Source organism: Coptis chinensis, chromosome 1, assembly GCF_015680905.1.
Source record: "Coptis chinensis isolate HL-2020 chromosome 1, ASM1568090v1, whole genome shotgun sequence".
Lineage (NCBI taxonomy): Eukaryota > Viridiplantae > Streptophyta > Magnoliopsida > Ranunculales > Ranunculaceae > Coptis > Coptis chinensis.
In genome coordinates, this window is record NC_141456.1 from 41,184,993 (window position 1) to 41,195,434 (window position 10,442).

The following is a 10,442-nucleotide window of genomic DNA, read 5'->3' on the forward strand; positions in this document are numbered from 1 at the left end:
TAGGTTTGACCTAGTATCGAGATGAGGATCTACAGATCATCAGGGTTTCGGTTTAACCTGGTATCGAGATGAGGATCTACATATCACCAGGGTTTAATTTTGACCTGGTATCGAGATGAGGATCCACAGATCACCAAGGTTTAAGTTTGACCTGGTATCGAGATGAGGATCTACAGATCACCAGGGTTTAATTTTGACCTGGTATCGAGATGAGGATCCATAGATCACCAGGGTTTAGGTTTGACCTGGTACCGAGATGAGGATTTAATTTTTAAGTAGTAAGCTCCATTGATTCCTACTTTGTGAATGATGTAAGGCCCATCCCAACTTGTTGTTAGTTTGTCAGCCCCTTTCTCTTTAGTTGCTTGCGTAACCACTTTCAAGACCAAATCACCTTCTTGAAAATGTCTTTCTCTCACTTTCTTGTTGAAAGCTTTTTTGAGCTGTCGATGGTATGTGTCGAGCTTTAATCTTGCTTGGTCTCTTGTTTCCTCGAGATTGAGGACTTCTGCTACCATTACTTCATTGTTTCGGCCAATCGTTAATACTTTGGTTCTGGATGTCGATACCACCATTTCTGATGGAGTGACTGCTTCCATTCCATAAGCTAATGTAAAAGGAGATTCACCCATGGTAGTTTGAGGTGTCGTTCTATAAGCCCATAGAACGCTATTTAACTCATCCACCCATAGACCCTTTTTGTCTTCCAACTTTTTCTTGATATTATCCATGATGGTATTATTTGTTGCTTCTGCTTGCCCATTACCCTGAGCATAATATGGCGCAGATGTGAAGTGTTGAAAGCTTTCACCTTTCCTCCCTAGAATTGTGGCCCGTTATCCGATATAATGGCATATGGCAACCCATATCGACAAATTACTCTTTCGAAAAGAAAATTTATCACATCTTGCTCCTTTATGTATTGTAAGGCTATGGCCTCTACCCATTTGGTGAAATAGTCTGTGATCGCGAGCATGAATTGCCTTTTCCCTCTTCCAGGTGCTAGAGGTCCGACAATGTCCATTCCTCATAGCGTAAAAGGCCAAGGGTTCGATACACAGTGCAACTCCTTAGCTGGAACGTGTATAGACTTTCCATGTATCTGGCACTGCATACATTTTTTAGCATAACGAAGACAATCCCTTCGCATTTGAGGCCAAAAATATCTTTGCCTCGTGATTTTATTTGCCAATAACCTTCCAGCTGAATGGTTCCCTCACTCTTCTTCATGTAATTCTGCAATGATTAAATGTGCCTCTTCAGGTGATATACATTTGAGATGTGGACCTCCAGGATTCTTTCGATATAGCTCATTATCAATCAATATATATCTTTGTGCTCCAGATTTGATTCTTCTGGCCTCATTTTTGTCTTCAGGCACTTTTCCCTCAAATAAGTATGATAGATATGCTTCCATCCATGACGCCCCCAGTGTATCATTTTCCATAACCTCTGGTTTGTCGACATCAATGCTTGGCCTTTCCTGGACACCGATGTGCAAAGTGCGACCCTCGGTATTTTCTAGCATCACTGCCACATAAGCTAGGGCGTCTGCATGCCTATTTTCATTTTATTAAGATGCTGAAACATTATTTTTCCGAAGTCTTTCAACTTATTCTTTATAAAACTCAAGTAATCCACCATGTTATTACATATTGCCGAATATCCTCCATTAATCTGACTGACCACGAGCATCGAGTCACTGAAAATTGATAATTCTTTCACCTTAAGTGATTTGGCCATTTCCAGTTCGGCGATTAAAGCTTCGTTCTCAGCCTCGTTGTTTGATGCATGGAAGCCTAGTGTTACTGCTGTCTCAAGCCTTTGATTTTCGGGTGTAACCAATACAACCCCGATACCACATCCTTTACCACCAGATGATCCATCTACAAATAATTTACAACCATTTGTTCCAGCCCATGGATCATCTAAATTGATAATATCCTCAGGCTCTTGCAGAGTTGAGAACTCCTCCTCTTCCATGCCCCAACTAGCATCCTCACATGGAAAATCAGCCAAGAAATCAGCCAGAACCTGACTTTTCTCCGATACTCGACACCAAATTCGTTTATTAGTACTGACCATTTCGACATTCTTCCAGATTTTGCAGTTTTTGCCAGAGTTTGCTTTAATGGGAGATTCGTCATCACAATCACATAATGTGATTGGAAATACGGCTTCAGCCTCTAAGATGAGAATAAAAGTGCCAAAGCGTATTTCTCCAGTGTCGAATACCGTGTTTCTGCCTCGAGCATTGTTTTACTTTGAAAATACACGGGTCTTTCAACACCATTTTCAACTTTTACCAACACTGAACTTATAGCAAATTCTGATACAGCCAAATAGAGAAACAAACTTTCTCCCTCATCGGGCTTTCTAAGCATCGGCATTTCTTGTAGATACTTCTTTAATTCAGAAAATGCTTCTTCACATTCTTCATTCCAACAAAATTTAATATTCTTTTTAAGCAACTTAAAAAGTGGCTTACATCGATCTAAAGTTCTGGAGATGAATCTGTTGAGCGCAGCTATTCTTCCAGTCCGTCTTTGTATCTGCTTTCTAGTCGTTGGTGATGGCATTTGCTGAAGCGCTCGTATCTTATCAGGATTTGCATCGATGCCTCGCTTTGTAACAATATATTCCGAAAATTTGCCAGAGCTGACCCCGAAAGTACATTTGTCTGGGTTAAGCTTCATATTAAACTCTCGCAATATTCGAAATACAGTGTCGAGGTCCTTCACATGTTCTTCAGCTTTCATAGACTTTATGAACATATCGTCGATATAGACCTCGACAATTTGCTTGGTGAGCTTCTTGAACATCTTTTCCACTAACCTTTGATAAGTGGCTCCTGCATTTTTCAATCCAAATGGCACTCTGATAAAACATTATATACCTCCATTAATGACGAACGCCGTTTTTAATTGGTCTAGAATAGCCATTAGAATCTGAAAATATCCCGAATACCCATTGCAGAAATTGATTAATTCGGAACCAGTTGTTCGATCAACCAGCTCATCTATCCTTGGCATCGGATAATGATCTTTAGGACACTTCTTATTTACATCAGTAAAATTGACACAAATTTGGACTCTACCATCTTTCTTAGGCACCACTACTATGTTTGCCACCCATTCCGAGTGCTCCACTTCTCTGATTATGTCATTATTTAACATCTTCTGTATCTCGACTTTCACCGCTTCCTCGTACATTGGTCTAACCTTTCGATGTTTTTGATGAACTGGACTTGAATTTTCTTCCATATTAAGCTTGTGTGAACAGACAGCTGGATCGATATCAGTTAGGTCCAACATTGACTTTGCAAAAACATCCTGATTCTCTTTCAAAAAGACCATCAACTCATTTCTCACTGTGGTCTGCATCTCTGTACTAATGAACGTATGATGTTCACTTTCTCTTGTACCAATATCCACTTTCTCCACCTCCTCTATTGTTTTTCTTTCCCAAGGGGTTTCTTCAATATGCTTTAGCTCTTGAGTGAACTTTACCTGCTCATGTATCTGCATATCGGTGTCGATAGGTAAAACTTGTTGTAACTGCTAACTAGAGCTTTCCAAGACACCCATTGTCTTGGAGTTTCCCCTTCATCATTCCCTTCACCGTTATAAAATTACACTTTTCTGACTCCGACTGATCCCCCCTAATCTCGTGCAAGCCATATACTGTAGAAAATATGAGTACTTGGTAGAATGTACTTGGAACAACACGCATATCGTGTATCCACTTTCTGCCAAGTAGTGCATTGTGGTCGAAGTGATGCTTTATGACCACGAACTTCGTCATTGATGTCTGAGGTCTCGCTCGCACTGGCAATTTTATTCTTCCCGCTGGCTTGGTTGAGCTTCCATTAAATCCGAACAAACTAAATTTTGGCGGCTTTAGATGAATCTCATTGAGGCCCATGCCTATGAATGCTTTCCAAAATAAAATATTCACAGAACTACCATAATCCACAAGCACCTTTTGGACATCATACCCCGAAATACGCAAAGTGATTAATAGTGCATTATCATGTGGCAACATCACCTTAGACAGGTCATCTGGTACAAACATAATTGCTCCTGGGATGCTCACCGATACCAGACTCTGACTTACTGGAAAAGGCTCGACATTGACCTCGAGCACTTCTTTTACTGTTGAAATTTTTCTTATCTTATCTCTCATGATTTTCTTCTGTGGTGTTTCCCCTTTGTAAATCATATTTATTACTCCAAGGGGTTTATCGCAAATCGATGCTGCTTCTGCGGGTCTGCCATCAGCTCTAAACTCTCGCAATTTCCCATCCTTCATCAGCCTATCAATCTCCTTTAATAGCTGTAAGCACCTATTAGTCTCGTGGTTTTCAACCTTGTGGAATTGACAGAAAGGCCTGCCCTTCACCTCCCTGAGAGGGTACTTTGGTTAGGTCAGGAAATCTTCTTTCGTTATCCTCCTCAGTATATCTTCTGATGTAGTATTGATGGCAATGAAGTTACTGGGCTCTAACTCTTCTTTCAATGTTCTCTCATTCTTCCTTCTTTGTTGTGGCTGATTATCTCGGTTTGTATACTGCTCCTGAGGTCTTTTGTTATATGACCTCGAGGAGTCTCTACTCTCATGTCGATCACTACTATCTTTGTCTCTCTTCCCTGTGTCAAAGACTTGTAATACTGCTTGCACTGTGGCTCCCTTCAATCCCTCTTCTACTCGAATATCTCTATCAGCCTTGTCATACAACTCTTGTAGACTTTTAACTTCTTTTCTCAAAAGATATTTGTGCATAAATGACCCCAGTATCACACCAGTTTGGAAAGACATGACAGCTATCATCTTAGACTCGTCTAGCCTTTCCACTTATTTAGTTTTGGCCTTGAACCTAGCCAAGAAATCTTTTAATGACTCTTTCTTTCCTTGTTTCAGCTGAAATAAGACCGACACCTGCTTTGGCTTCACCCTCTGGTGACCATAGTTGGTGAGGAATCTTTCTTCAATTTCACGAAAACACAAAATGGTTCCCTCAAGAATTGTATAGAACCATTCAATGCTTTACCTTTAAGGCTCGATGAAAACGATCGACATAGTACAGAATCCTAATACTCTGTACCTTGATATATCGAGAACTGGTGTCGATAGCTAAACATATGGTCCATAGGATCAGAAGTCCTCGTCATACTGACTGAACTTTGGACTCTTGAACTTCAGAGGTAACGACACCCTCTCTATATCCTTTTTCAATGGGTTTCGACTCACATCGTCTGCTAGCTTCCATATCAAGGCTGATACCTTTTCGAACAACTGGTCCCCAAACTGCCTCTGCATCATCTCCTGCACTATTTCCTTCGTGATTGGCGCTTTTACCTCTTCCTCTTATATTGTCTTTGGCGTCGATTTTGCCACCGATTGCACCTCTTCGTGGTGGCTTTTCCTCCTTTCCTTGACATGACTCTTCCTAACCACTGGAGTGCCTGAACTCGACGCCTCACCCTCTTTCTCATACAAAGCGTCTTCAGCACGCTTCTCATTCTCTTCCATTGCAGCTTTATTTTCAGCCATTAGGATCTTGTTTTGCTTTTCCAAATCCTCCAACCTCTCAACAAAACTTTCAAGACACCTCTGCTTCCTGTATCTCCTTTACTTCTTCCATTAGTCTACTTGTTGATCGTCTTGTTCTTTGTTCCTCATTCTTAGAAGCAGCTTGAGAAGTACTTTCTTCATTTACCATCATCGCTTTGCTTGTTGTAGTACGCTTTGGAGGCATCTTGATTACCTTTTTCAACTCTTTACTGATCTTATCGAAGTTTCTTGAACACAAACTTCTAATAAAATGACTCGATCATCAAAGAAAGAAGAAAAGAAACAATTTTTTCTTGTCTTTGAATCACAGACGGTGCCAATGTAGTGTTCGGTGAAACTAAACTAAGATTAACAAAACTAAAGAATTGAAGATGAAGACTGCAACAGAATAAAAGTAAGGTTTTATTATTGAGTAACAATGGCGGTTACAAGTTTCTCTTTTTCTCTCTCTTTGCTCTCGTTTTACAGCTTTTTGTGTAATGAATTTGGAATGAATCATTTCTTCCCTTTCTGGTCTTTATATAGTGGTCCAATTATAATCTTGCTCAATCATTTTCTGCCACGTGTCATTTCTAATTAATCATGATATTTGGGCTGAAATATTGAGCTGACGATATTTGCGTGCGCGACAATAAATAGAGCAATAATAAAAATCACAACGACAAATGCTCTTATGTAAAGCTTTTCCTTCCATCTCTTCTTAATTTTCACAAACAACAATCTCTCGATTTTACAAACTCTAAATATTTTTAGATGAGCTGTTAGACTCCCTCCCCATTACCTGAATTTATAGTGTTCCTTGGGTATTATGAACCGATTTTGGAATGTCTCCAATCAAATATTTCAAAGAAATTTTACTTACCATTGATTTGACTTCCAATGGGCTGGGCTTGAAGTTGCGCGGCAGTTTAGAGATAGCATTAAGCAATGAACACACGCATTAAGCAATGTCGCCAAGTTCGACATGAAGCAAGCTAGGAACACACGCATTAAGCAATGTCTGGACAATTTGTGTGGCAGTTTTGAAGTAAAAATTACGTGACTTGCACATGATAAAGATAGGTAACTCATCAATGTCCTAAGCCGTTAAGATCTAATTCTATACCTTCTTTTAAAATCGAATTACAACTTTTAGTCTTTTACAATGGGCATTTGATATTTTTGGATCTGATCGAGCTCAAATGTATATAATTGTACTGTCAGCTGAATAAACTATTTCTGGTGTACGTTAGTAACCATTCTACTTAACCTATTAACCTTAAGACTTGAAGCTGGCTTATGATGATCACACTGCACTTTCATCTCTAAGAGGGCCAAAACTTTTTTTTTTTTGATAAACAGAGGAGCAAATCTTTTTGGCTGGTATGTTTTATCAGATTCTTCATCAGGATCATTGAAGTACATTGGCCATGGATTGTTCAAAAAACCGTGTTGGGCATTTGGCGTTAGTGTCAGTATTTATGGTTGGAGTACTATATCTATCCATCTCAACACCGGACGTGTCCAAGGGTCTCCTTTCGTTCAAGTACTACCAATCTTGTTCATCACCTAACAAGGTATGTAAGCCATTCATTAAAGTTAAACACAAGCAAATTCATTGTTCAAACATTTTCTAGCACACCAAGTTACAAATTCGTGCATAAATATTTCCCTATTCATTTTTCAACTACGTACAACACATACTTTTCTTGATAAAAAATGTTTTTTTAATTTGTGCCAAAAGACTACCACTGTGACTCTACGAGATGAGCTTGAAACAACTTTGGATGAAGCTGCAACTGAGAACAAATCTTTAATTATAGCTATACTAAACAAGGCTTACGTTGAAGGGGAGAAACCAATGCTTGATTTATTTCTTGAGAGTTTTTGGCTTGGACAAGACACACAATTGTTAATAAACCATCTTCTTCTGGTGGCAATGGATCAAGTAGCCTATGATCGATGCAAGTTTCTTAGACTTCATTGCTATAGACTTGTTACTGAGGGTGTCGATTATGGTGAAGAAAAATTGTACATGTCTCGTGATTTCATCAACATGATGTGGAGACGAACTCTCTTCCTTGCTGACCTTCTTAAGCGTGGATACAACTTCATCTTCACAGTAAGTGCAAATATCATTGTTCACTAAAATGTAACAACAAATTTAATTTCATTTATTGTATTGTTCCGAAAAATGCCAAAAACAGGACCTTTTGTTTTGGGTATATATATCAAACACACCCCCCAGGCACCCGGGAAGTAGTATATAGTACAATTGAAGAACCTAATCATTTGTTATGCTCACTTTTGCTGATTAATCGATGCAGGATATTGACATAATGTGGTTTGGCAATCCATTTGCGAGGCTAAGCCAAGATGATAGCGAGGATATCCAAATAAGTGTTGATAGCTTCAATGGTAATCCTTGGTCCACAGACAACCACATTAATACTGGTTTCTATTTTGTCAAATCCAACAACAAAACTATCTCATTGTTTGAAACATGGTATGCAATGAGGAATGATTCAAACTACAAAGGAATGAAAGAACAAGATGTCCTGGAGAAGATAATGCACATTGGTGTGTTTAGTGAGTTAGGATTGAGAGTCAGGTTTTTGAACACACTTTTCTTTAGTGGATTTTGTGAGAACAGTAGAGATTTTAGTGTAGTCGTTACAGTTCATGCAAATTGTTGTCGTAGTATTGAAGCTAAAGTGGCTGATCTTTCTGTTGTCCTTCGAGATTGGAGGAGTTTTAGAACAGTGGCCCATGATTCTAAGAAAGAAAATATGTCAGCCTTACATTGGTCAAAACACGTCGCATGTATAATGTCGTGGAGAAATGTCAATGAGAGTTTAAACTAAAACCGATATGGATTATGTCTTGATTATTTAGATATGCCCTAAAGTATTATTGAGCCCTATATTTTATAAAGCTAAAGAGTAATTGTTTTGAATCTTATCTGTGTTGGTTGTTTAATTAAACTAGCTAAAATGCACGTGCTCGCACGTGGATGGAAAATAAAAGTGTAGGATGAATTTTGAGTATTTACATATGTCAAAATAATATAAAAGCAACATGCATCAACATTAGATTACAAAATTTAGGCTTTCATGCCTATATAACAGAAGTAAAGTTCAGTCCAAAATTACGAAATTGTTTATACTACTACTTTGTTAGCCTCATGCAAGGTTTGATATTTTTATTTGAGTTTTTTTTTAACTTAATTGCCAATGATGGTCCAAAGTTGTTTGCAAAACTCACGCAGCTTGTTCTTTAAAGTATTTCGTAGTTTTAAACCAGAATAGGTTGAGTATCGAAATCAAGAGAAGGTTGGAACTCTTGGTTGTGGGCATGAATACCATGCATCGCATTAAAAATGGCTGCAAGTGAAGAATGTCTGCCCCATTTGCAAAGTGCAACCTATCGATTGATGAGGATGGTTAAGAAAACCAAGTGAAAGATAGATCCTTTGTTAATACTAACATATATGTATTTAACAGAACATGTTCATGTTCCATTCCATGTTGTACATATGGATATGAGGTGCAATGAGAAAATAAGTTCCAATAGCCAAACAATTGGGCATCATCAAAAGATTCTACACAAAAATATATATGAATGAAACAACTTAAGGTGATGCATAGCCCTTTCACGTAGAACCCGGCGGATGGATTGCATGTGCAAGCCAACCCACGAAGAGTATTATTGTTTTTAAAAAATAAATCAATCTTAGGATAAGGCAAGACTTCTACAACACTAAGAGAAGGCACACAACATGTAACAAATAAATATCCATACATAAGAATTTACATCATACATAAGAATCCAAATGCCCTCGCTCAAATTTATAGGTCAGAATGTCAGATCACTTGCCGGGGACAAAGTTTGTGGCATATGCCCAAGCATTATTGTTAACTGGGTCAGCCAAGTGGTCAGCCAAGTTCTCCAAAGGTCCCTTCCCAGTTACAATTGCTTGAACAAAAAATTCAAACACAGAGAACATAGCTAATCTCCCGTTCTTAAGCTCCTTTACCTTCAATTCAGCAAAAGCCTCAAGATCATCAGCTAATCCTAGAGGGTCGAAACTGCCACCAAGGTACAATGGGTCGACTACCTCACCTAGTGGTCCACCAAAGAATGTGGTAGCCCCAACAAAGCACCCATCAATATAACTTGTGTAGCCCGGATGGCTAGAATACTTTGAGCATGAACCAAACTGGGGTTACCCAAGTAATCCAATCCACCTTCATCGAAAATTTGTGCACCACTTTGAACCGGCATCGCCGCCCGAACTTGACCCCATTGCGTGAAAGAAGTTCAGGGAAGACGATCCCAAGGGCACCAAGCATTGCCCATCTTGAGTGAATGACCTCAAGTTCACGGTTCTTGGAGAATGTCTCGGGGTCAGCAGAGAGGCCAGCGGTGTCCCAACCATAGTCACCGGGGAATTCACCGGTTAGATAAGATGGCGGCTCACCAGAAAATGGTCCCAAGTACCTGACTCTATCGGGACCATACCATTGGGTTGGCTTGCCCACTGTCTTTCTCATGGTGACCCTTCCTTCACCTAGAAGCTCAGATTTTGATGGAGCAAGCTTTCGCCTTTCGGCTAGAAAGGGAGAAGTTAGAGCCATCGATGAAGCGACCATGGTAATCTTGGAGGAAGTGAAAACTGCGGAGAAAGAAAAATATGTATGCTTGTTACTCAAGTTGTGTTTCTAGCTGTTGTCAAGTGGTTTGCATTTATAGGAGTTGGCGCAAAGAAGAAATTTTTACCAAAAATCTGAATATCTTTTCTCATTGGTTGAAAGGGATTTATGTTTCTTCTTATTTGTATGTATACCCATATCCATATCCATATCATAATGCTCTAAAACAAATGTCAA

At 39.2% G+C, this 10,442-nt stretch overlaps 2 protein-coding genes and 2 pseudogenes across 3 annotated transcripts; 1 reads left to right on the plus strand and 3 right to left on the minus strand.

Moving 5' to 3' along the window:
- Positions 1–224: 224 nt before the first annotated feature.
- LOC147524041 (uncharacterized) lies at positions 225–1,024 on the minus strand. The gene is made up of 2 exons (XM_086573379.1): positions 881–1,024; positions 225–767 (listed from the first exon to the last, which is right to left on the minus strand). The coding sequence occupies exons 1-2, from the start codon at positions 1,022–1,024 to the stop codon at positions 225–227; spliced, it is 687 nt and encodes a 228-aa protein (XP_086429505.1).
- Positions 1,025–1,216: 192 nt separating this feature from the next.
- On the minus strand, positions 1,217–2,085 carry LOC147524042 (uncharacterized). Its single transcript, XM_086573390.1, has 2 exons — positions 1,653–2,085; positions 1,217–1,551 (listed from the first exon to the last, which is right to left on the minus strand). Exons 1-2 carry the CDS (start codon positions 2,083–2,085, stop codon positions 1,217–1,219), a joined length of 768 nt encoding a protein of 255 aa, XP_086429516.1.
- Positions 2,086–6,796: 4,711 nt separating this feature from the next.
- Positions 6,797–8,417, plus strand: LOC147524043 (uncharacterized protein At1g28695 pseudogene; annotated as a pseudogene). The gene is made up of 3 exons (XR_015202646.1): positions 6,797–7,130; positions 7,298–7,675; positions 7,881–8,417. The product of XR_015202646.1 is annotated as an uncharacterized protein At1g28695 pseudogene (transcript).
- A 971-nt stretch (positions 8,418–9,388) lies between these two features.
- Positions 9,389–10,205, minus strand: LOC147524044 (chlorophyll a-b binding protein, chloroplastic-like; annotated as a pseudogene).
- Between the last annotated feature and the right edge of the window lie 237 nt (positions 10,206–10,442).